We start from the raw sequence: 25,771 nt of genomic DNA on the forward strand, positions 1-25,771 counted from the left end.
GGCTGTTGGCAGGGAGGCTACTCAGGAGGAAGGATCTACCCAGGAAAAGGGAGAAGACCCAGCTGCAAGCCCTGCTGCAGGTTAGACCAGGTAGAGGTCACTGTGATCTGCAAGGAAGCCCTAATAACTGTATTGCAGCCTGCAGATGCCCACCTCTCATTGGTGCTGAGAATGGCTTTCTTTGTGGTGGCCCCTAACTTGTGAACTAATCTCCCCTTGGTGATCAGGTGGGTGCCGATGGTTGGGCACTTTTGCCGGCAATGAAAAACAAGCTTCTTCCCTCGACAGTTAATAGCTGCTCCTGGCCCCTCTGGCTACTATCATTGATGCTGATAACTTCCATTGTTACATTTTGTTCTGTGTTCTTGGTTTTTGTTGCTATGTAAAGTACTTTGGTATTTATTTTTTAAAAACAAATATTGGAATACAGGTGATATAATAATAAGTATGCAAGCCCAGTTGCGGAGCTTTATGTTCCGGCACCGGGGGGGAGGGGGCTGTGTGCGTCCTGGGGGTGTGGCGTGCTGCCTGTAGGGGTGTGACACGTGTCCTGGGGGCGTGGTGCGCCGCCTGCGGGGGTGTGGCGCCCAGTGCGGGCTGGGTGGGGCAGCCGTGATGGCACCCCACTGGGATCGCGCTGCCAGGGGCGGTGTGCTCCCCCTGCAACTCCTCTTCCTCCGCAGTGTGCAAGCCCCCTCAGTCTCCTCTAGGCTTTTGCTAGGATGATGGTTCCCTCCAGAGCTCATAATTTACCTGCTTCAACTGCATTGGTTTCTTTGGCTCAAACTCCACGGCTCAGGGGCTATTTGTGGGGCGTCAACTACTTGAAGGATCACCATCACCCAGGCGAACCTGCCCATTCTGGGTCCTAGCAGCTGTTCAGTGGTGATGCTAGGCTGTACTTTATAAACCATAGTTTGCTTGTTTGGAGTCCACACTTTGGTTTGGCGGCCCTGCCACTACAGTTAGGAACAAACCATGGCTTGGCAGGTTGTGTCTAAACAAGCCTTTTTTAGTAAGGTTGGGTTGTAGTCAACTAAGTTCTACTCTGAGTAGACGCATGTAAATGAATGACCCTATGCCAGTCATGCCCATTTATTTCCAGGTGTCTCTTCTGAGAACGACTGGTGTTAGATACAACCTGCATGCTCAGGTTATTGAGTATTTAAGCTATTATCTGCTCTGCTTTCCCTATTCAGATATTGGATATTCCCTATTGCCTCTTGTTCAGGAGTTGAAATGAGCCTGGCTGCAGGCTGGACATGGATGGGAACTTGCAGCATGCCAGCTTGCCCAGCAGTGGCCTGGCTCAGATAGAGAGCCTACATAGTACAGTAGTTGGAATCTCTGCTCCTTCCTGGCTGTCAACTGGACCATGACAAAAAGCAGGCATTTACACAGACTTTCCCCCTCCTCTTGAGTAGTCTTATAAGATTAGTAGCCCAGTGCATCTAGCAAGTTACTTTGCCAGCAGCGCCATAGTTCCTGTTTGGCTTTGCTGCAGTTCTGGGATCTGGCTGGGAGCATCGGGCAACTGTCATCAAATCCTCCAGAGTTGCAGCTTTTGAATGCTGGGGCCTGAAGGCTCTGCAGGAATGTTGGGTCCCTTGGGTTCATGGGCAATGCTTGGGCTCGCTAGGAAGGGAAGTGTCCTACCTCTCCCTTCAGGGTTGCTTCAAGGTCTTCTGGGCATGGCCAGAGCCTGATAGATCTTCCCAGGCAGTGAAGAGATTCTCTGGCCAAGCTGTTTATAAGAACGGTGATAATAACAAAAGTGAGGAGGAGAAACCTTGCATCTCTGGGCCTTTCTGAGTGCTTGGTCAGGGTCTCTTCAGATGAAAGCTCATCTTTGTGGAAAAAACCAATTGGAGTGTTGCACAGACATTGGTTCTCTCGGGCGATTAAGGGAAGACTTGCTCATCAGTGGCTGATTGCTGCAAGCATCTGTATTATGTAGATGAAATTAATCAAGGCTAAGGGTTAAAGTTTTTCCATTTGTTCAGGTTTTTTCTTCCTCTTTGAGAAATCATCTGGAGTAGTTTGGCAGGGAGGAAAATTGCTTTAAACGTTGTTATTTCTCTCTCCCCCCTCCCCCTCCCCCTTTCCTTCTGAAGTTTTCCAGTCTTAGTAGAACAAGGTCTAGATTCTTAGCAGCGGCGTTGATTGGACAAAGCCATTATGAAGCTGGTCCTTGCCATTCTGATGATTAGAAGCAGCTGGGTGTTTTAACGTGTTTGGTTGCCACACTGTGCAGGTCGCCAGTGCTTCTGGTGGGGAGGGCTATGGATGTGGAAGAGAGGAATGCATTAGGAGCAGGATGAACATGGGAACTTATGCTGGTCTTATACCATGTCACACTATATTTATCCATCAACTCAGTATTGTCTACTCTGACTAGCAGCTGTACTTAAGCAGGTGTCTTTTGCATCTCTTAGTCTCCTTGGCTGGGGAGAGGAACATAGGAAGGCAGACTATTGATCCATCTATCTCAGTACTGTCTACACTGACAAGCAGCAGTTGCAGAATATATATATTTGCATTAGTCCATGAACCATAGCAGAATACAACAAAATACCTACATAAAAATTCACAAGTTGCAATTAAAATTCAACCATAAAATGTATGCATAACCCTAGAACAAACAGAACTTACAGAGCAGATAAGCATTACTGTTACAAAAAGGTGACGTCTAGAAATTGTGTCAGTGGTGCATTTTACACTCTGTCTTCAAGGCTCCATGGCACTTTATAGCGATGGAATTCAGGGTTTCCTGCAGGATCCTTCTCAACCCTGCCTGGAGCAACTGGGGGTCAAACTTGGGACTTTCTACATGCAAAGCATAAGCTCCACCACTGAGCTATTGCCAGCACCCTTCTCCTCAAGGAGCTGTGATGATGAATGGTTGGCAGTGGCAAAGTGGGCAAGACAAACATGACTTAGGAAAGCAGGGCCAATTTGGAAGGAGCAGCTTGACAGATGGCAGGAGTCTTGCTCTAGGCAGAGAGAGTGACATGGGCAAAGATGATGGAAATGGAAGTTTAGGAAAATAAACACACAGGGCCACCAGTACAGAATCCCATCAGCTGCCTAGAGCAGAACATGGTACAAAGTAGGTACACAGGAGGGGATGCACTTGGGCACAAGGAGTTGAAGAGCTGGAACAGCAGGGGTGCGAGACCTTTTCTGGCTGGTTGGCCAGATTCTTATATTCCTGCCCCCCTGTGGGTCAAATTTGACAGGCGGGTGGGGCCACACACTAGTCTGTCACATGCTGTCGTAGGGACATCGGATGCTGCTGTGCTTTGAAGTCCCAATTGTTGCAAGCAAACTCACACTGCTTCTTCCAGACACAAGAAGCTGAAATACGGAGATGGAGAGACAGAATACGTTTAAGGTGACTGTGACAGTTGTTTGGGGGGGGGGATGCATGTTTACTAGAGGCCAAAAACATTTGTTGTCTTCTGAGACAGCAGTGTGTACATTTCAATACAATATTGATCACCAAGCTTTGACTTCTTGCCTTAGTGTTGCAGGCTGAGAAGCTTCAATGCACTTTTATTCTGCATGAAGAGTCGGTTCCTGGCCTCTGTACATGTTTTGGCAGACTGACACTAAATAAAAATAAAATCGTTTTAAAGGTAGCAGTCATTGTTGCTTTCCACGGCACAGAGCATTTTGATCTCATTGGGGTCTACTGAACATCTGGAGAACTGGACAGAAGAATGATTGGTTGCAAGCAAGCAGCAGCCAGTTCTCATTATTTTCAACTAGCACATTTAGATTTTTTTAAAAAAATGTTCTAAATGTTTTTAGATTCTTTTTAATTACTTTTAAATGTTTAAAACAGGTTTTTTAAAATTTTATTTCAAATAGTACTGTTTTAACATTGTGATGGTTGCCTGAATGGGGTCCTTTGGGAGGAAGGGATACAGATTTAACAAATGAGTACAAGTGGATTTTATTTTATTTTATTATAAAAAAATAATGGCTACTGTTAAGAAATGTTATGAATATTGCCAGCAAATTGAAGAAATTCCAGACGTTGGAAATCCTTGTTCCTCACTGTCTTTTGTATTCTGCTATGAGAGCAGCGGTAATTCATTTTACAAGTTAACTTTTCCCATTAAAGAAGTTGTGTTTTAATCAGATGTAACGTTGTATTCTGAATGCAGAGCACAGTGGAGTATGTAATGTAACTCTGCATATACAGATGGTGATTTCTGCTCCCTTCCTCTCTCATCACTTATAAATATATTTAGAAGACACAAGCACCCATGAAGGATGAAATGTCAAAAGTTGAGATTAAATGTATGAGGCAGAATACTTCTCACTAATATTTCTCTCTCTCTCTCTCTCTCTCTCTCTCTCTCTCTCTCTCTCAAATATATGATCTGCATGAAGGGAATGCATGGGGTGTGTGTGCAGAATTAGCTTTAGGTCTAATTAGTTTCCTCTGAAGTTTAAATTAATTTTGGCAATTTGTGATGCAGATTAAAACACTTTACACCTTTTTAGTTCTCCAGACAAGCCCTGACAAACTGAAGTGCTGGGGAAGTGAAGGCTCAGCAAATGTTATGGATAGTGGAATTGAGATACCCCAACTTTTTTCAGCCTTGAGTCCTTCAGTATCGGGAATGTCCTGAACTCCCCCTCCCCCTTTTTGGCAGGCAAAATCAGAGTCTAGTTTGAAACTGCTTCTGAGCCAGAATCAAGGTAAGGATGGTTCAGTTTTGCGAAGTGTAGTGAATGAGAGACACTTCTTTTTCCAGTCTCCTCCCCTGGCTGCTGAAATTAAAGATGGATTATTTGTTTGGCCAGCTCATTGTAGTGAGAAGGCAGCAAAATTTTCTCGCTCTTATTTGGCTAAATAGAAATTTCAAAGAATTATCGAGGTAGCAGTACTCATAATCTTCAACCAGCACACATGTTTTTACATCAATGGTTCTGAATAAACCTTCTAAACCTCTTTGTCTTTTGCGACAGGAAGGCAGTATCAATATGATATTATTTCAAAGGATTATTTAAATATATTTTTAACCTAATATTTCAAACTGTCAGTGGTCACCAGTGCCCTTTTTGTCTCCTTGAAGCCCAAGTCATGATGCTTACTTTGAAGTGACTATAGCTGGTGAAGATCATGGTGACTGAGGCGCTGAGGTCAGAGAACAGCAGAGAAGAGATCTCAATGCCGCTGAATGAGGGCACTGATCTATTCTGACCCTGCACACAGAAAGCTAGCTTTCCCCCCTCACATGCTTGTTTTCTACATGTGGGGGGGATGGGTTATTGATTATTTGAGAGTTCCCCCTTCAGTCTGAAGGGGTTCAGGCCTGGAACCAGATTGTTTGTCTTCTGTCAGTGGGACTGCCGCTCTGGGCTCGGCTCTCACGCTGGAGGAGGTTGTAATGTATATGGTTTGATTGATTTGTGCCGCGGCTGTGATGTTAACATGAGCGGGATCCCGTCCTCAGATGAGGGGCTTGGACTCCGGGCCTATTCCAGCTGTCTGATCCCATTGTTCTCTGCGTAGCGGGTTGCTAGGGGCAACCTGGAACACTGACTCCGAAATTCTGTCAGTTAGTAAGTTCCCAACTGCCAGGCGAGATGAGAGAGTTGAGCTCGGAAGCTGGCGGCTGGGAGGAGTAATGTGAGTTCGCAGTGGAGATCAGGCCGTAGCTCAATGGTAGAGCGTGTGCCCTGCATGCAGAAGGTCTTGGGTTCACCCTCTGGTATTTCCAGGTAGGGTTGGGAAAGACTTGTGTCAGAAGCTTGGGAGAGCAGCTGCCAGTTGGTACACACACACACACACACACACACACCCCAGGGATGGGGGAACTTGCAGCCCTCCATGTGATCTTCGGACTCCCGCTGTGGCCAGGGGATGATGGGAGTTGTAGTCCAGGGCCACAGGTTCTCCACCTCTTGGGTTAGAGTAGATCGTTGCCAACAGCCAATAATTTGCCTCTTGTGGCCAGAGTTGGGTCTTCTGTGCAGCAGGGCGATGCCACCTGCTTCACGTGATATGTTAATGGTGCATGCGCATTCACCCGAGAGTTGCCTGGAGAGTTCACTTCCTGGTTCACATGGACAAGCCATTTTCAATGGAGCCCAGCGATGGAAGGGCACAGCTGTATTGTGCCCTAAACAATTTTTTTTCACCTGGGGAAACCACCCCTGTGGCCACCCCCCCCCCATGCTATGTCACTGGCATAGGCTGCCTGTTTTTAGAGGACTTCTGGGGTGTGTGGGTGTCCTCTTTTACAGGTGACTCTCTTCGATTTGGAGGTGTCTCCTCTTTGAAGGGCTGGCCAGTCCGAGTCCGGTTTAAATACAAGGAACTGTAATAAGGGAGCAGTGGCCTTGGAGTTCCCTCATTACATGATTATTTCCTGCTATGATGAAAATGTGTTGTTTAAATTACAGTGATTTAATTCTAGACATGCATCTATACTTCTAAGCATATGCAATTTTTGTGCAAAATCTGACTCTCTTATTTTTATTTTTATTTTGCATAAGCAGCCACCCTAATAAGAACGTATCTGAATGATTAAGGCTGGAATGCAAGGAAGCTGCTTCATGTGTTGACTTTATTTATAAATGAAAAAAATCACCACACTGTAGCTTGCCTTCCTCCCCCCCCAGTTGGTGACACCTCCTTATCTCTGATTCCGAACAAAGTCAAAAGGTTGAACCGTTCATGGAGGTCTTGGGTTTGTGGCATCACTTGGTGGCATGGTGTTGTGTGGTGGCCGTGGTTTGCACTCGGGGAAGAGGAGGAGGGCACTGACATCTGCTTAAGCCTGTCATGGTGGAAAGAATTGCTAAGGCAACAAATGACTTTTATTCCCTCATGGAGGGGAACATGTATAACGAAGCAATTGAACTGTCTTTTCAGGAAAACATAGATTGCCACAGTGAGACTTAATTTTGTGCTTTCCGTTTTTTTGCACCAAAGAGCTGCTTTCTGAAACAATTTCCTGCCTCGCAATGCATCTCCAAGCATTAAAATGTTGTTGCTGTGCGTTTCCTTGTCATTACCAATATTTCTTTGACCAAAGTCACTGAGGCAAAGTGATCTCCCCCCCTCCCCCCTTCCTTCTCAGTTTCCGAAAGGAAGTCACTTTCCTTCCTCCCCTTTCATTTTTTGAGATGTTGCATATCAAATTGATAATTGCATATGTGTGTACACCCACCCACCCCTACCTCAGAATAATTGCCTCTCCCCCTCCTTTCCCCTGTTCTCTCCCCCCCCCACTCTGTGACACTAAATGCTTGGCCCCATATTAAATCAAACACTGGCGTGCAAAAGGCCCCTGACAGGCCTGCAAATGCTTTAGTTACAAGGCTGCTTCAGCCAGTTCTTATTTGTAAATGACAATTTTCTACAGCAAAATATATGCTTGGACTTCAATTGTAGAGCCGTGGATTGCAGCCAGGAGAGGAATAATTGAATTTTAATGCTGCTCGGTTTTAGGGTGATTTTATTTAAAATAGAGTGAATTAAGTCACTGAAAGATAGTTAGGCTTGCAGTTTGGGAAAGGGGGTGAACATTTGAAATTGGACTGGTGTTTAATTGTATTTGTCCATGCTCTGCTGGGGTTCTTTGGGGAGGCATGGGTTGTGTATGGCAATACTGAAAATCTAAGAAGGCTTTTGATCATGGCTACATCCCAACATGCAATTCTGTCCCTCGTTGTCTAGTGGCGCTCTTGGCATTCCCAATTCAGTATTATTATTTTCAGATATTAGGGTAGATGCAATGTTAGGACTGTGAGAATGTTCTGGGGCTTGATGCTTGCAGGAAGTCTTTCCCATCAATCTCAGGTGCACAGAGGCTGGCTCCGGCACTGGTTTTTGAAAGGTTCTGTGCACATGCACAGAGGGACCAACTATGTTCACACATAGCACTAGAGCAAGGTTTGGCACTCCATGGGACCGCTGCATTGGGCTCACATGCTCCGCCTGCCCTCTCTTCCATGCAGCTCAGAGGAAAACTTTAGGTGGGGTGTGGGGGAGGGAATGAATCCTCGCTTCCAATAAGCTCTGATAATAGTCTTTCCAACCGGGGCATCTTTGGTCCCATGGCTGCTGATGTACAGCTGGTGGATTTTCTGCTTCATGTCCCCCACCAACTCCCTTCCTCCAACCTCTGGTGTCCTTCAAGCTCTGTGGAGGGAGGAGGGCACTTAGTCATTAAAGGGAAAGTGGTCTCTTACATCTCCCCCTGTGTGGGTGCCTGTGCTTTGGTGGGGGGAAATCAGCCTGCAGTTCTCTCCTCTCATGCCAGAAGATCACATGCCACAGCCTCCAGCTCCTCCTTCCACCACCAGGTCAAGATAGTATATTGTGGTACTGACATCTGCAACTTTTGTTCTTTGTGAAATGGTTTGCACCCTGGCTTCTTGTCTTTACTTGTATGTGCCTAGAGCTTATAACTTCCTTTTAATAAGCCATTGTCTTCCAGGCCATCTTGGTATGTCAGCAGCTTTTTGATAAATACATGCTCTTTCCTTTCCTTAGCTCTGTTTGGGATTTTCTTTCTCTCTTTTTGGCTGCTGCACTGGAGGGGAATATGATTATGGAGACTCCCAAGAATATATAGAGGGGCCATATGGAGTTTAACTGAAGCTGTTAGCTCAGTAACTAGGGCTGTCATCTGATTTAAAAAGTAGTCATTTAATCAAATTATTTTTAATCAATTTAAAGCTGCATAAATTTGCATAAAGCTGTCTCAGGTAGGAAGGAAATAATGTTTTTAGATTGTGCATATATATTCCACAGTACGTGCCATCCTAAGAGAGGCATTCCCTCCTGGTGAGATGGAATGAGGAATGCCTCTTCTAAGATGGTGTGCCTTCACAGCTTCAATTAGTATTAGTTAAATTAATAAACTTTTTAAAAGTTGTCACTCAATTTTATTAGGGATGCCTTTTTAGTCTGTTAAATGGGGTTTTGTTTGATTAATTCTAGCCAATTAATCAGTTAAAGGTTGCAGCCCTGTTATTTCTGCCTCTTGTTGAACACTATCAGTTTGCTCTGCAAGGTCAGAATTTGCCCGGAATCTTAATTGTCTGCCATTTCTTACATGGCTTTTTGATGTACTCGGGTGTGTGTCCATCACTGGAAAGTAAAGTTGCCAAGTATGACAGGTACATTTTCAGCACTTTTCACTTTAAAATATACATAAGAAGGGCCTAATTTGTAGCAAAATCAAGCTCATAAATATCCCTATGCATGGTTGCTTGTGGAAAGTAAAGGTTGGCTCCAGACAAGCAGGAAAAAAAACCTGAAATGTTCCTAGTAGGAACTATATAATACATGCTTCCTTCCTTCTTATTTTCCTGGGCTGGTAAACTTTGTTGACTTAATTGCAAGTTTTGTTTAATTAGAATTTGTTGAAAACTGCATGCATGTCTTCTCTATATAATGTGCATTTTGAACTGGAGTATTAGAGTTGTGCCTTGGAGTAGATATGGAGCCAGAATGCCAGGCCAAGTCATCCAGGAAAGGCTTTTATTACCCAGACAAGTTCTAGCCTAAACAGGAAGTCTTTAGAATCCTTACTGTTGAGGAGAGCCAATGGACACTTGGAGTGGTAGGAGTCTTGGGGATTTGTCAGTGCCCAGTGTCCATATTATAGCCTTGGAGGCTCATCACACCACAGAGCCATGGGTTCTTGATTCTAGGCCTTGCCGTTGCTGAGATTGGGCATGCCTGCCAATTGGACATAGAGAGTGGGGCTTCAGATCTTTGCGTACCCAGATCACGGCTACCCTCAGTTCTTGGTTTTCTTGAAATCTGTTTCCTGTGCTGACAGGAGAACCAATCTACAAATTGCCATTCTTTTTAGATTTAAATCAGAATACATTTCTAATTATGATAAAAGCAAAATGCATGGGTAGGTTCAAGAAAAACAGAAGAAATTTTGGACCTGTTGATGCAGGCAATAATCCTGGGACAACCTTTTGGCCCATCACTGGGTTTTTGGAGCCAAGGACAAAGGGTAGTGTGGTTTCCTCCCAGAAAGTTGAAGGTGGTGAATCAGAACCAGTGTTGCTTGTGGTATGCACCTCACCCAGCTATTGCAAAGAAGCTTACAAAAGTTTAGGGACAACAACAACACAACAACGTTTGCTATCTGTGGTTCCTGTTGGTAGGCCAGGCTAAGAAAAACATTGCCTTCTAGCATGCAGATTTGCATTGGAGAGTTGAAGTGATCCCTTCTCCCCCATGATCCAGCTTTGTATTCCTTCGTCTGTGGCTAGTAGTATGGACAACCAAGTAGGCTGGTGGAGGAGGAATGGAGACATCTGTCCTTCCTCCACCATCACATGCAGTGCCTTACATTCATAGGTGATGGAAGCACGTTGAACCTTCTTTTGGGGGGGGGGTCAGAGCTCACCCAGACCTCCATGCTCTGGTTCCTTGCAAATTTGTCAGGCTGTGACTGGTATGACTTGTTGTCCCTCACCTGAAAGCTCTTGCATTCAGGACCGAGGTGCTGGGGTTACAGCGTGTGTGTATTCTTCTTGTCCTGTAAACCCTTTTCTGACTCCTGAAGTGAAGAGCATCCTCAGTTCAGCTAGGGACAGTTTGTGAGCTTCTGTCGCAGCTAATGTCTTCTAGCAGCACTGTTTTCAGCCAAGGCGTAATTTTCCCCTTGTTGCTTCTCCTCTTGAATGCCTCCCACTCTGAGCTGCCTAAGCCACACACAACACAATCTCACTAAAATTAGTTTTTAATTGATCCTCAGAGTAACAGAATGCTCCCGCGTGCAGCGCAAGTCACAACACATTTGCTGCTGTGGCCAAAAGGCACTCCGAGTTGTTTTGGACACCTGTTAAGATTTTTTAATGCAAATCTTTTGTGATCTCGGGTGAAGTCTTTATTGTTCTTTCCATCCTGCTCTATTCTTTCCCTCCTGCCTCGCCAAGCTTGGAAGCTCTTTGTGGTCTGTGCACAGTCATGCATGTGGCTTCTGCAGAGCGGCATTTTGGAAACGGCGGAGGCTTCAAAGGGCCATGCAGCAGCCCCTGTCCTCAGCCTGTGTGCCTTGAGGGCCCTCCCCTCAGTTCTCTTTTGACCACTGTCTGAACAACATGATGAGGAACTGTCTTTAGAAGTTTTTCCTCTCCTCACAAATATTCTTCAGAAAATAATTCACCTCAGTTTTAATCCATTTTCATCTCCTGTATGTAGTCCCTTCAGCATTCAAAAGAGAGAGTTGGGATTAGAGAGTTGTATCCAATTATATTCTACTTTGAATAGGCCCAAATTAGTCATGTCCATTAATTTCAGTGGGTTTAATCTGAGCAGGACAAACACTGGAGACAACTTGGAGAGTTCCCCCTCAAAATTTATGTTTTACCTTAGCTTAATGGACCTTATCCATTGTGTCAGTAGCTATACAGGCTCCCCCCCCTCTTCTCTCCCCCCCCCCCAGTGTTAGAAACTGAGATATGAAAGCTAGGAGCTAAATGGCACCTTAAACCTAGGTTATGGGCGCAACAACGGAATGTTTAGGGGCGCTTTTTATAGCAAGAATACAAAGCTGAAAATGAACGAACTGCAGCTAAAATATTACGTTCATTTTTCACGTGCTCTAGTCCTTCTCCTTCCCTAATATTTTTAAGAGGGTCTTTTCTCCAGTCTACAGAGAGTAGCCGGAAGTGCGGAGGCCAAAAAAAGGTCCTCCTTTCCTTCTAATCTGCAGTTTTAATCTGAAATCTTAGGCGCAGTACTGCACCCAGAGCTCGGAAACTGTTTGCGCTGATGAAATTCCCTGTCGCAGAATGTGCCTAGAACAATGGGAGTTTCGAACACTGTATAATCCCTCTTGTGGTTTCCAAGAGCTGCTAAAAGTATGTCTGCCCACCCATGTCCATCTTACAGGCAGTGCTCTGGGTCCCCTCTGTTGGTTAGCATTTCTGCAGCACTTTGAATATACTGACTGCTTTTGACGGGGTTTTCTGCCATTTTTGGATGTCCAAGTATAAAACATGTGCAACAGGGAGAACGTTCCTAATTGCTATGATCTCTCTCTTCCCCCCTGCCCCGGGGCAATGTGGAATATTCATTATTGTACCTGTCATCTTACCTGTAGTCTGATATGGCATTGTGCATTTTACGACTCGTTCGCGCTCATTCTACTGCATGTATAATAGACCAGCCCACTGTCAGAACTAGTAAGGTGTAGTAGTCAAGAGTACTGATACGGACTGAGTTCAAATTCTTGCTCAGCCAAGAAGCTCACTGGCCATCTGCTAATGTGCTTCATAGTTGTTGTAGTAAAGTGGGCACTCATGCTGATAATTCCCAGGCTGTGCACTGGAGCACACCAATGTGACATGAGAGGGTTTGAAGTGCATGTTGAAAAATTAAACCGTTGTTTCTGTATGGGGCAAACTGTGGTCAAGTCCAGATGTTTTGGGACTGCAGCTCCCTCACCCCTGATTGACTATCCTGTCCCAACAACATCTGATGGGCCACAGGCCCCCATCCCTACTATATCAGATGCGCTTGTCATCCTGTACCCCTTTTTTGAACAGGGAAGCCTGTGTAGCATTGCTCTTTTCATTCCTTCAGAGTCATACCTGTACTACAACTGACATTTCTAAGAGATTCCTAGAAGGATATGCTGGGAGACAGAGTGAATGGTTATATCCAGCTCTCTCTCTCCCCCCCCTTCTAAAGTAGGCCTGGCGTTATTACTCTGGGAGTGGATTTGAGAAACAGTGAATTTGTAGCTTAATTGTCATGATCTGCCTCTGGGAGCTTTTAGGCCAAAAGATGGGATTTAAATGTTTTAAATTCAAAATATATTTATCAAGAGAGGTGTTCCTTCAGGTTTTAATGGGGGGGGAGCATAGCTGTCAACTTTTCCCATTTCTTGCGAGGAATCCTATTCGGAATAAGGGAATTTCCATTAAAAAGGGGGAAAGTTGACAGCTATTGGGGGGGACCTGTTCCAGGTATTTAAAATTGCTGAGGCACCCATCCTGAGCAAATTGGGGAGCAGTTGGTACACAAGTGTTGATTTGTTTTTGAATTATGGAAATTGTTGGAGGAGGCCAATGTGTGTGGTGGGAGGGGGACTTCTTTTGAGGCAGCAGCCAGGATACAGGAACTGTTTGAAACTTGGCAGCAACTTATTTTTGGTTTTGGTTTTTATATGGAGGTGAGGTAGTGGGGGTTGAGGGAGCTTTCTCAAAATGAAAACACTTATTAAAAGAAAATACCCAGTGGGCACTGGGGTTGGTGGCTGCCTAAACCCAGCCATCAAAGCAGTCTTAACCAAACAGCAGTACTTCATATAATTGAATTGAACGTACATTCCTTTTCATGGGGAAAGAGATTTACCCTTAACTGGATTAAAGGGATAGCATCTGAAAGCTATGTCTATGACATGCATTGTATTTTTGTTTTTCTTTAATAATCTGGGGTAATGCTGTTTTTTTCTTTTTCTTTTCTAATTTCTTACAGATGGTCACGAGAACAAAGAAAATATTTGTAGGTGGATTATCAGCTAATACAGTAGTGGAAGATGTAAAGCAATACTTCGAACAGTTTGGCAAGGTAAGTTCCAGCATGGGTCAACATAAGTTACAATCTGAATTTATTTGTGAGAAACATGAAGGCTTTTTCTAATGATGGTCAATTTTGTGTTAGCAGTGACGTAAGTCAACAAATACTGCTTTCAGCATGTTGTCAAAGAGCCTCATGCTGTTGGAGAAGTGGTGATCTTTGCGTATTTTTGCAAGCCATCAAACTAGCATGCTGTTCAGCACTACAGTGATTCCACATCAGGCATGTTGATGCACTCTTTTATCTTGTGTAATGTAGGATGTGGAGGATAGGTTTTTGTTTTTTGTTTTCATAATAAAGTGTGTGCGTGTAAAACAGTGCGTGAATGAATGAATTCATTTTAAACTGTTCAGTTTAAAATGAATTCATTTTAATCTGCTTTCATTTTGAACTGTTTGGAGAAGGGCTGTGGCATGTCATTGCCATAGCACACATGTTGGAGAAGCTTTTGTGAGATGACTGCAGAACTGCAGAGTTTGTTTCCTTTTTCCGTAGGGGTGTGTGTCATGGGAGGAGCAGTAGACATCTAGTCTAATATATGGTCCCATGACAGTCAGTAGAGCTCTTTTTGTGAAAAGGCTGTATCCTATCCCCAAAAATGTGCCTAGTCTGGTTTCTTCTGCAGGCTTTAAATGAGTGGACCATAAGAGTTGATTGGGTAGCAGGTCACATCTGTGGGCAGGACAGCATGTATAGGATGCGCTGCCAAAAAGAAACTCTCACTCCTCTCTGCTCTCCTTTTCCATAACCTGTATTCCATATATTGATGTCACCATGGCATGCTTTTCTTGGTTCTAAAAAGTGGAGGCAATGATGTGGATTGGAGGCAGAGAAGTGGATAGCATGATGGCACATGCATATGGGGAAGTTCTGAACTAAATAATAGAGTGGAGAACTTGACACGGGGATGCTAGTTTTGGTGCCAGGCTTGTGAGCTGGATAATTTATAGCTGTTCCCTTTGTGGGACCAGTGCAGTGGTAGTCTATTCTTCAGACCTTCAAACTGGTACACAAGCAGGAGGCTTCATGTGATGCAGTGCAGTCTTGTGGCCCTCTGAGCCTGTCCAGCTTGGATAAAAGTTGAGTGCATGGCCATGCACATAACTTACAGTTGCTTGTAATTGCAAATTATATTTGTGGTATACTTGCCTTTATATTTATTTAGACATACACACATACATACATCTTATCAACCTGGTGTTGGATAAGCTGATCCTCAGAGAAATCAAACATTTCTTACATTCTATTGATGTTATCCAACAGACCTCAGTTCAACCGAAAGGTCCATGTAGGTTATGCTGTGATTCTTTATTTTCAGTCCTGCAACAGCAGCTGTTGATAGAAGGATATGGAAGTATCTGGAAGCCAGATCAATTTCAACATCTTTGATTAAACAAAAGGTCTGAGGGTGGAGATTGGGTCAATTCTTTTGCATGTCTGCAGCTCTCATTCATTTTAATCATAGGTGGCCTTGCCACATTTGCTGGAGATGGTGTATTTTGGGTGCTTACACATCTGAGCCATGGGATGAAGTTCTCTTGTGCAAGCCTTGTGAGGTATCAGCTAGCATTCTTTTCCACAGCTTACCGGTATGTGGAGAACTAGTGATAGAATGTGCTCCAAGTTAATGAGTGGTAAGGGGGTGCTATTATATTTTGCAGGCCAGCTCTGATTCCTGTGGGGTCTGTTAAAGAGAAGGAAAGATTCACCACTATTTTGAATATTTATTTTGGGTGTGATTATGTGAGCTTGGTGCTGTACAAATTACACCAAAGATGTCCCTGCCCCAGAGGGCTTTCAGGCAGCACTTGTGCAGCTGTCATCCATCTCGGGCAAGTTTTACATGGGCAAGTTCCAGAAATTGTATCTTGTATTTTTAGGGTAGCCTTTGAATGCCTTGTTTGTGTGCACCTTCCTTTCCTGGTGAGGGAACTTCTAAATAGTTATTTGCCGGATTGATAGTTGTTTTGCAAAACCATTCATTTTATTTTTCAATGATATCTTCGATTCCGGCAGGATGATGTTTACAGCCCGCTGAGCCCTTTAGTAAAGGATTTATGGCAGCGTTTGAATGTTTTCTTCCCTAGTTATTGTCAAATCTGCCAACTCCTCCATCTAGTTTTGAAGTTAATAACAGTTTTGCCGCATGCATGTTTCCCTGTTTCTCGCATGCACCCTTGAGGAATCATTTTTGTTTTGCCATCTGTGGCTTCATGCTGAGTCCTGAAAATAGACAACCAGGCTGAGATCATCCAAGCGTTTTAGTGGGTTTTGGCTGACTCTTTGAGATTTCTCCTCTGTTAGTCTCTTGTAAGGCCCTTTTTCTTTTAAACCCATGCCCCCCCCTTAAAACAACAACACTTGTTTTGTATTGCTATCCTAATAGCTGATACACCCCATATCAGCTGACATTTTTGAAAATACAGTTTTCAATGCTTTGTTTATAATAAAAACAAAGGCTGTCACCTGATTACTAATATCTCAGTCTATATATCTTATGAGTTTTTTTAATTTATCCGGGTTGATTTATTCTGAATCTTCTTTGCCTTTCATAGATGAGCACATGTGTTGTAGCAGGCATCATATTAGAAGAGACATCCCTCCCGTGAGAGAGAAAGGAGAATATATCTTTTCAGATGTGTTCGCCACCTGCCATTTTTAGAAGTAGTTTTGTGAAATGTTTTAAAATGGGAAGCATCTTTCCAATTGATAAAAATTGCTTTACACTGATTAGCCAGACTGATTGGTCAGTTTCATGTAGCTGCCCTAATAAATCCCAAACACTGCTGTGTGTGAAATTCTCCCTTCCTGTGGAGCATCCAGAAGTTCACCATTTCACCTTTATTATATGCAAAGATTGTCAATCACAGTATGTATAGAAAAAGGGCTACTCGGCTATTATCATCATCCCCTAAAGGATCCCCCACCCACCCCAAAAAAAGGCAGCCAAATGAAGGGGAATGGAATGGAATATAAATACAAACAATATTTGAATATAAGGAGGGCATACCTGCTGATTTACTGAAACCCTCTCAGAGGCTGAGAGTTGTTTCAAATGCTAGTCCTACTCAGACGATATTGGACTTGACTAACAGGTCCATTAATTTCATTCAGTGTAGTCTGAGTAAAACTTAATTGGATACAACCCTCAGTCCACAGCTCCATTAAGTATATGCAAGTCTTGCTGAAATGAGCTGGATTGTGACCTTCGAGTTTGGGCCTCTTTAGACATTCTCTTTTTATTGATTTGGAATGCCATATCTCTGGCCTAAGATTTTCATCAGTATTATTATTATTATTATTATTTGCTTTTGCCAGTTTGGGAGAGAAACTGAACATGAAACTGAAATGCAGCTCACCTTCCATGTTGATAAAGTACTGGAGTAATTCTATGAATTTTAATAGGATTGCTCATTTTATTTTGAGAGCTGCGGTTTCAAATATGGCATGGGTATAGCCACAATTGTTTAAGGAATCTATGGGAAGACCAGGGATAAAACTGAGAGTCCCTGATTTTACTCTTGACTTCCCCCACTTTTACCTCCATACTTCAACTAGCATACACAGAAACAATTAAAATTTGCATCTCTCTCTCTCTCTCTCTCTCTCTCTCTCTCTCTCTCTCTCTCTCTCTGTAATATACTGCAATAAAAAAGTCGCCAGCCTCTTCAAACTTGATTAAAGCTTACACTTAAAACATCCTAAGACCTAAATGTTCTGCTTCTTTTAAAGCTGTAAGCTGCTGCTAATAAAAGGGATTGTTATTTTTCCTCACCCCACCCATTTGTAGGTACCACTTGCTTTCCAGAAGTCCTGTGAAAGTAACCCAGTCCTTATTTTTGGAGACTTGCAATTTATACTTTATATGGTGAGCTGTGTAATTAGTTGGGAAGACTTATGCTTAGTCACTGGTTTATCCTAATCGGCTTTGGCTTTTCCCAACAACAAAGTGAGCTTATTTTGCTAAGCTGAAACAACTCTGCTCCCTTTGTTCCTGTCTTTTTATTGTCTCATTCCTTTCATTCTGTTTTACTGCCAAAAGTTTTGTTTCATTAGGCTTACGAGTCATTTCCAATCCAGTGGGCTGCTACAATCAGGCCTTTATATACCTCAGCTGCCCTGTTTCCCATGTCCCCTCGGGTTTGTGTCAAGATGCAGCCCTTCTTTGTGAAATGTTAACTCTTTTTTTTTTTGTTTTTTTGCTTCTAAGCTACTTTTCACCTTACAAGTACTTGGAAGTTGCTGATCTCAAGCACTAGGATGCTATACCAGAATATTTAGGTCATACATGCCATTTTGTGCAGAGAAAGGTTAAGCCACTGCACACTAGGAATGCTAAAAGTAGCTGGAGTTTCAGGGCAGTTTAATTGTTTGTTTGTTGCTCCAGTCATGCAGAATCTTATTGGAGAAGGGCTGTGTTCAGCTTTTGCAGCTGCAGTCTTCTGAATCGCAAGGTGTACAATATTATTTTTCCACCATGTGTAAGCAAGATGGTGGGAATGTAAAAAGTTTGTTGTAGGTGCCTGAACTTTTCAGATCTCAGTGTCTGAGAAGTAGTGATGCATGCATCAAGCCAACTTAGTACATCAATGCACTTTTCTGTTCTCTGTATGTAATGCTAAAAGTAGTAATAAAATAAAATAAAATAAAATAAAATAAAATACCTGTGCTACATTATCTCTCTTAAAAAATCAATGATGTTTTAAGACTCAGTAAAAGACTCCTTAAGCATTTGTTCTTATTCTTGGACTTCAGGCATTTCTCTTGAAAAGTAGCCAGGCAAGGCATGTTAAGTTTGCTATGTGCCTGCCTTAAAAGAGAAAAAAAATCCTTAAGTGGACAAGGCTTTCAGTGTCTCTTTCCCCCCTCCCCATTCCTATCCGAAAGTGAGAGATTGAAGGTGGGATGATATTTAGCACCCAGTTAAATTGTTAAAAGGGACGCGGGTGGCGCTGTGGGTTAAACTACAGAGCCTAGGGCTTGCTGATCAGAAGGTCGGCAGTTCCAATCCCCGCAATGGGATGAGCTCCCGTTGCTCGGTCCCTGCTCTTGCCAACCTAGCAGTTCAAAAGCACGTCAAAGTGCAAGTAGATAAATAGGTACCGCTCCGGCGGAAAGGTAAACGCCGTTTCCATGGGCTGCTGTGGTTCACCAGAAGCGGCTTAGTCATGCTGGCCACATGACCCAGAAGCTGTACGCCGGCTCCCTCGGCCAATAAAGCGAGATGAGCACTGCAACCCCAGAGTCGTCCATGACTGGACCTAATGGTCAGGGGTCCCTTTACCTTTAAATTGTTAAAGTCTTGAGCAAAGGGTGCTTGGCCAGCAATGCCTCAGTGTTAATTCATTATGACTACATTCCTTCAATTGCGTTTTGGTGATAAGCCCCTGTTTTGTCATCACAACACTATTGGGCTGGGTGATTTGCCCCAAATGAGCTTCATGATCAAGTAGTAGGGAATTTGAACAGAAGCCTCTTCAGTCATTTCTGCCACATAGGCTCTGTTTTTCTGTGCCCCTGGGCTGCTTGAAAAACTGTTGCTTGTCTGCTAGCGTAGAGCAGATCTACCTTCGTCCTCCTGGTCATAAATAGTTGAGTAGAATGTCCCTTTCAGAGGCAGATTTTTTTCCTTACTGGGTGCAAAGAAGCATGGGATAGCCACTCATTTTAATTTCAGCCAAGAGGAATGGCGGTGGTTTGCTTTCTACTGAAGTCTCTACGGGTGAGGCGAATGCAGGAAGAGGCTGTTGCTGTTAAGAGAAGTAGTTGTCTGATCACATTCGCAGATAAGGCAGGAAAGGATTGATTGATTGATTGATTGATTGATTGCACTTATATCTCACTTTTCCTCTAAGGAGCACAGACTGGTGTGTATAGTTTTCCTCTTCCCCATTTTTATCTTCACAACAGCCAGGTGAGAGAAGTTAGGCTGAGAATGAGACACTGGCCCACATGGCTGAGTGGGGATTTGAACCCTGGTCTCTCTCAGATCCTAGTCCAACACACTAACTAGTGCATCTTGCTGCATCTCTAAACTTTGTCTCTTTAGGTCCTTCCTGGGTGCTTTGAATCTTAAACAGAAAAGAAACAAAAGATTAAACTTGCTGTTGCTTTAGGTGTGCCTGAGCATATCTTGGGTTTTATGTTGCAAGAATAGTAGAGTCAATGCCAAAGTGTGCTGTAACCTCCAAAGAAAATAAAGATGTACTAGCCTGTTGTTAATGTTTTTAATACATCACACATTTGAATAAAAAGCAAGGAGCCAGCAATGGCCTGTTTAACCCAGCAAATGTGCTTGTGTATTTTCAAATTGTATATATGCTGCAATCCGCAAGAATCCCGGGTGTTGAGGAATGTCCCAAAAGAGTGATAGAAGTCACACTATTGGTTGCTTTTTTCAAGTCCTTCTCTTTTGACAGCTGTGGAAATATCACCCCATCCAGACAGGAGATCTCTGCCTCTTTTGGCATGGATGCCTGGGTGTGAACAAGTTAATGATCCATTGGAGTATTAAACACTCCAAGGTTTATTTTTCTCTGAGGCCCCAAGGGCCTCTGAAGATGTCATGATAATAGGATTGTTAGTGTGAGAAAAGGCAGCATTCTCTCCATGGGTTCATTTTAGGGGGATTTGGCAGTGCAACCTCCTAACCTTGGCTTCAGCCTGATGCCAGTTGGTGAGAAGGGTTGTGATCCTCCTAGCAGCGAAGGGTTATTTATTCTAGCATGGCCAGGTAGATAGAATGGCACATTTCCTCTGCTACACATTGAAATGTCGATTTTTTTTTTTTAGTCAATAGGGTAAATGTTCCTCTATTCAGAAATCTTTTTTTAAAAAAATTGACTACTTGTTAGCCAGTTACAATTTTCAGTGCTGCATTTCAAGACACTATATTTGTAAATTAGTTGCATTCAGAGTAATAGAAGGTCAGGTCTTGACTTAATCTGAATATGTAATAATCAGAGTACCCAAAAGATTTTAATATGCATTGGAGAAAATATGTTGGTGCATTTTTGCATGGCTGTTGCTAATCTCCCCAGTGCCTACAGAAGCCGGCTGGAGACAAAAACTTGCATCTCATTTTATTGTCCTACTTTGACTCTGGATGTATATTGTCCAGTTAACTTTGAAAAGAAACCCATTTTGAAACAAAATTATGCCAGTCAACTTTAGAAGGCAATATTTACATATGTATTGCCTTTAAGGAATGGTTTTTAACCATTTCCGCCATCACCTCCCAAATCCTTGTCCTCCTTTGGTGGATCTTTCTAACCAGTATTAGAGGCATATTGGGATATGGGAACATAACTGGAGATGTGCCCAAGAGTGGCAGTAGGATCATGGTGGGCGAATCCAGTCTATTTTGAAGCTTAGACAAAATCAAGGGAGCTTCCTTATGCCAGTAGGTTAGATGAGACGATGTGGCACTCCTTAATCCCTGTAAAAAAGCTTCATGGGTCTGAGCAACTAGGAGTCCTGTTCATTTAGGCTACAGACTACCTTTGCTGTGCTTAGCTCTGAAATTCACATGAGCCAGATGGGGCAAAAGTGACTTTGCATCGTGCTGCAAGATGTCCAGAGGCTGAGATTCCTCCTTGTCAATCAGAACTCCAGAGTTGAAGGCACTAAAATAAAATCTGATACATCCTGCTTTGAACTTTTTCAAGAAATAAGACTTTTTTTAAGGGCAAGAGGGGAAGGAAGACTCTTGTCAGAAAATGCATTGTGTTGGATAATGACACAAAACGTTGTTGTCACTGTACCAAAAAAATGTTAACATCCTGAGTAAAGTGCTTGTTACTGTTTTTATTTTTAAAGCAGACCATTTTTGGGTCTGAATACTCAGAAGAGCTGGGAAGCATTTTGAATATCCCTGAGAGATGAGTGTTCCTTGGCTGTAAGGAGAGGGGTGTGGATAAAAAGCACTGTACTGCGGGAAATGGGTATAATGACACTTTTTCCTACATGCAAGCAAATGGCCGTAAATCGGTCACTTATGACCTGTTCAAGTGCCTTTATATATACAGTCAATGCTATTGTCTAAGGCTAGAAGGCTTTTGTTGTTGTTCAGTCGTTCAGTCGTGTCCGACTCTTCGTGACCCCATGGACCAGAGCAGGCAATTGCAAACATTATCTCCTCTCTGGTGGACCTAGGATGTAGTGCATCAACCACATGGCTCCATTTGGGGGACCAGCCAGTCTCTCTGGCAGATTTCATTCCCCTTTTGAGCATTTGTTGTACAGTATTTTTATGTCTCTGTCTCTTCAGTGGCTTTATGATAAGACAGTTGGGGAATGTGTCACAGCAGCACACGCCACCCCCACGAGGGATTGTAAGAGAAGAGCCATGCCTAGCTAACTGAAGGCTCCAGTCTTGGTCACTGGGTTTCCTTCCACAAATCTGTCAGAACAAGAAAGGCACCAACAGCCAAGAAAATCTGAGCTGCCGACATTGCTGCTGTGATGCAAGCCTTTCCTCTTTTTTATTTCTCCCTTGTGTCTGAATATGCCTAGGGATGTGACATTTCTCAGAGGGATGTGAGAGGCACCCAGCATATGCACAGTACATATAGACCTGCAGAAAAATAGTGGGTTTGCAAAAGTTGCCACAAAATTTAGCTAAATAGAGGTGGCAGGGGGAGGAGAGAGGACTTTCGGCTAGCAGAGCAGATGCTCTACTGAGCATGTGCAGAGAGGAGGAGGAGCAACCTCCACTTGCCTCTCTTTCTGGGCAGTAGTGAGAGGTTGGAGAGAGATTGGCCAATGAGAACAGTAGCAAGTATGGGAGCCCACAGGTAAGGGGGATACACAAGCCCCCTATCCCAATTCTGGAACTCCACACTGCTACTACCTGTGCTAATAATCATGACAGAAATGGACACATATAATTTGCATGCTTTAAAAAAATTCATGATTAATTGTATGATAGGATTATTCATATGAAAATGGAGACAAGGATAAAGTAGCTCAGGTAGAAAACTGATCAGGGTAATCTAAAGAGAAGGTGGATTTCTCCATTTCTGCCTGGTTTCAGGACTTGTCATGGCCCTGAAATGGTTTTGGTTGCCCTGCTTGACATTTTTGTTGACCTTTCCATGTCCTTTTATCCATTGACCACCCTCTTCTTTGGGAGTGGCTTCAGGAAGTAGATGGCGAGTCCTGCATGCTATATTTTACATCTGTTTGAAGCTGCTGGGAGCGATCCTCATGAGTTTTAGAATAAAATGGGACACCAGGTTCTGTCTCTCTGTTCCATCCAGGAGAAGCGCTGGAGGTGTTGATGAGCTGGATGTGGGCCAATAAATAGAAGCAGAATCCTGATAAGACAGGAATGTTACCTGTCCTGAGTGCTCTTTACTAAGAATTGACAAAGAGCTTGGGAGATGGCTGGTTCTGTGCAGGGTTGCGGTCCCCAGGAGGAGCAAGTCTGTAGTCTGGGCTACTCATGGATCCAACATTATTACTGGAGGCTCTGGTGTCTTTAGTGGCTAGGAGTGCCTATTTTCAGCTCTGGCCACTTCTGGGCAGAGATAGTTTGGCCACTATGCTCCATGCACTCCTAGCTCCCATATTGGATTATTGCATTGCACTCTCTGTGGGGCTGCACTTGAAAACAACTGAGAAGCATCAACTGATCAAAAATGCAGCAGCCAGATTGCTGGCTGGGATTTCATTTAGAACTCATATAATCCTCATTTTAAGCAGTTGCACTGGTATGTTGTGTGAAGAAATACAGCCTTTTGTCTTTTCTGCAGCTACTACTATCAGTCAGTTTGTATTCCTTTGGGTTCCCAGATGCATGTTTACTCTCAGGCAGGGAAAGGGCTAAGCATAATTTTCTGCACCTACTTTCCCTTAAACCCCCTCCCCTACAAGGTGCATTGCCTTGAAATAAAACAGTTTGGGGGTATGGTTACGGCATACAAGTATTTAGCTTTTTAGGGAAGCTAAATGTGCTCTTCATACAAAACAACATGACAGTTTTGTTGCTGTGCATTTTCCACCCAGATCTAGGATGTGGCGGTAGCCTGTTTGATGATGAACCAGGCTGTTTCAGAGTGAAAATGGCTGGCTCCAATATCTCTGTATGCCATATACTGGAGTATATCTAAATGGAATTGTGTTGGCATCTTCAGACAACTGATTGAAGATCCTAGAGGTTTAGCCTGAAAGTCGCTTACCTTGTGCTTATTTAAAGTATGGCGCATTGTCTTGTTTTCACAAGCTGAAGATTTGCAATAGGTTATTTTACAGTCTGCTTGATGCCTGAAAGAAATGTTCCACAGGTGAAACAATAAGAGAAGCAAAAAATCTATTCCCGCTAGCAGGGCTTTGATTTCAAAGCTGCACTAGCACAGTAAAGATCATGATTTTGTGTCAAACATGATGTTTATTTCAAAATAGACCTTGTAAGCCCCTTGATCTTGGGATGAGCTGAAGCTGATGGGGTTGTATTCCTTGCCAGAGGCGAACACTTAATTTTCTCAACAGCATGCAGTGGAATCAGCTTAAGGGTTAAGTGTTCTTTCCTTTTTTATTTTTCAAGGTACCCAACGTAAAGTGACACATGCCCTTTGCTGTTGACTGTCTTGTTATTAATTGCTGATAAGTGGGCATGATTCACTAGTGACTTCTTTTAAGGAGGCCACTGGAATTTTTTCTCAGGCAAAATGTGAAGCAAATTTTGAGGGTCCTCATTGGGTGAAACATCTGTAGAAGTTCAGAGGACGTGGGGTAGGGATTGCACACTCCAAATGCTTGTGATATTTCATTGTAGTATTGGCTGTGTATTGGCTGTGTAATTAGTACACACAGAACAACATAAGTTACAGGAGCCAGATTTTACCATCTTATGTTATGACTAAAATCCACTTTAAAGAGTAGATTTAGGTAATTTGGAGCTTCCACCTCTGTCTGGATAACATCTGAGAAATATTAATTCTTTCAGCTTCCCTAGATAAGCCTAGAGTTATTGGGCTCAAGTGGGGGGAGGTATTGCCCCCCCCAAACTGAACCCTATTGAATCTTATTTAAAAATAGGAAGGCTAAGCAGAATACTTTGAACAATTGGAAAGTACATACTGTACTGAATTTTCTTCATAAGCACACTCTTTCCCTACTATACAGAGGGTCAACTACTGCCTTGTTTTCCAGAATGGACCCCCCAAAAAGGGCAGTGAAAACTTAAGTCCTCCTCCCTCCACAGCAGGTGCCTGTCGTCCATCTGAAGATAGCTGCCAACATCTGGTGCAATTGCCTCTCCAAAAGCTGTAACAAGGGGGCCTGCAGTTCAAATGCAGAGAGAGCATCGCCTCCTTAATGATAACAAGCTGTTGGCTTCCCCTCGGAGATGAATTCATCTCACAGATGTTTGCTTAGTTTTGGCAATCTTATCACTTGTAGCTTTGGTGATTATGCTCAACTGGAGACTATTACTATAAAAGAATAGTTTGAACTTACTCCATTTCTATGCTTTTTTGTTGTGTTGTTTGCTTCCGAAATATAATTTATATCAAAAACGGTAATGTTGATCCCATTAGCCAAGTACCCTTTAAGACATCTGCAGGCCAGTAGCTTCTCGACAGTAAGCACTGGTGAATGTCTTTCATCCATGCTGACATTTTTAATGTTCCCTCTTCAGCAATTCTGTGGTTTCAACCCTTTGTTTAACACTACTTTCTAAGCAATTACTTCCAGCTCCTCCTGTGAATGATCCTTATGACCCATGGTTATATATGTGTATGTTTTTGCAACCTGTGAATCACAAAGGATGCTCTGGCATCATCCTTAGGACAAGAAGGCTATTTGTGATGTTGGTAATGGTTATAAAGAACACACGCAGCTCTCTTAACATCAGAAGTTGCTTTGTTTTTTATATCGTTTGAAAACCGAGATAGCAATTTGGTGCCACCTAATAGGCCCTGTTCAGTAATCTTGCAACACTTCACTTTTGAATCTTGCTTTTCAGGGCTCCCCCTCCCACACTCCCCCCCTTTCAATGCAGGCTTTTTGTTCAAGTGCCTGGGTTTTGACTCTAGTAAACAGGACCTATTTTTGGAAGCTTGTTTATGGGCCTCGGGTGACTCAGATGCGGCTGAAGAATGTGTCACTGATGGCGAGGTCACCATACATGTAATTTCTTGGCCCATAAATAGATATTGATCCAAAGAGCTGGTGACACTATTT

The 25,771-nt window shown here is 43.3% G+C and overlaps 1 protein-coding gene and 1 long non-coding RNA gene across 30 annotated transcripts in view; one reads left to right on the forward strand and one right to left on the reverse strand.

Annotated features, from left to right (window-relative positions):
• The window catches only part of MSI2 (musashi RNA binding protein 2), a 394,953-nt gene that overhangs the window by 106,469 nt on the left and 262,713 nt on the right, over positions 1-25,771 (forward strand). For all 29 annotated transcript variants that reach the window (XR_004427934.1, XR_004427936.1, XM_033171346.1 and 26 more), the window contains one exon: positions 13,484-13,576. Coding sequence is in view for 27 of the 29 variants with exons in the window: in XM_033171346.1 (XP_033027237.1) it covers positions 13,484-13,576 (93 nt within the window). In the remaining 2 variants the exon portion in view is untranslated. The remainder of the gene's footprint in view (positions 1-13,483; positions 13,577-25,771) is intronic.
• LOC117059663 lies at positions 19,613-25,287 on the reverse strand. The gene is made up of 3 exons (XR_004427938.1): positions 25,046-25,287; positions 23,767-23,851; positions 19,613-19,656 (listed from the first exon to the last, which is right to left on the reverse strand). It is a non-coding gene; the product is annotated as an uncharacterized LOC117059663 (long non-coding RNA).

This window comes from Lacerta agilis, chromosome 15 (assembly GCF_009819535.1).
Source record: "Lacerta agilis isolate rLacAgi1 chromosome 15, rLacAgi1.pri, whole genome shotgun sequence".
Classification (NCBI taxonomy): Eukaryota; Metazoa; Chordata; class Lepidosauria; order Squamata; family Lacertidae; genus Lacerta; species Lacerta agilis.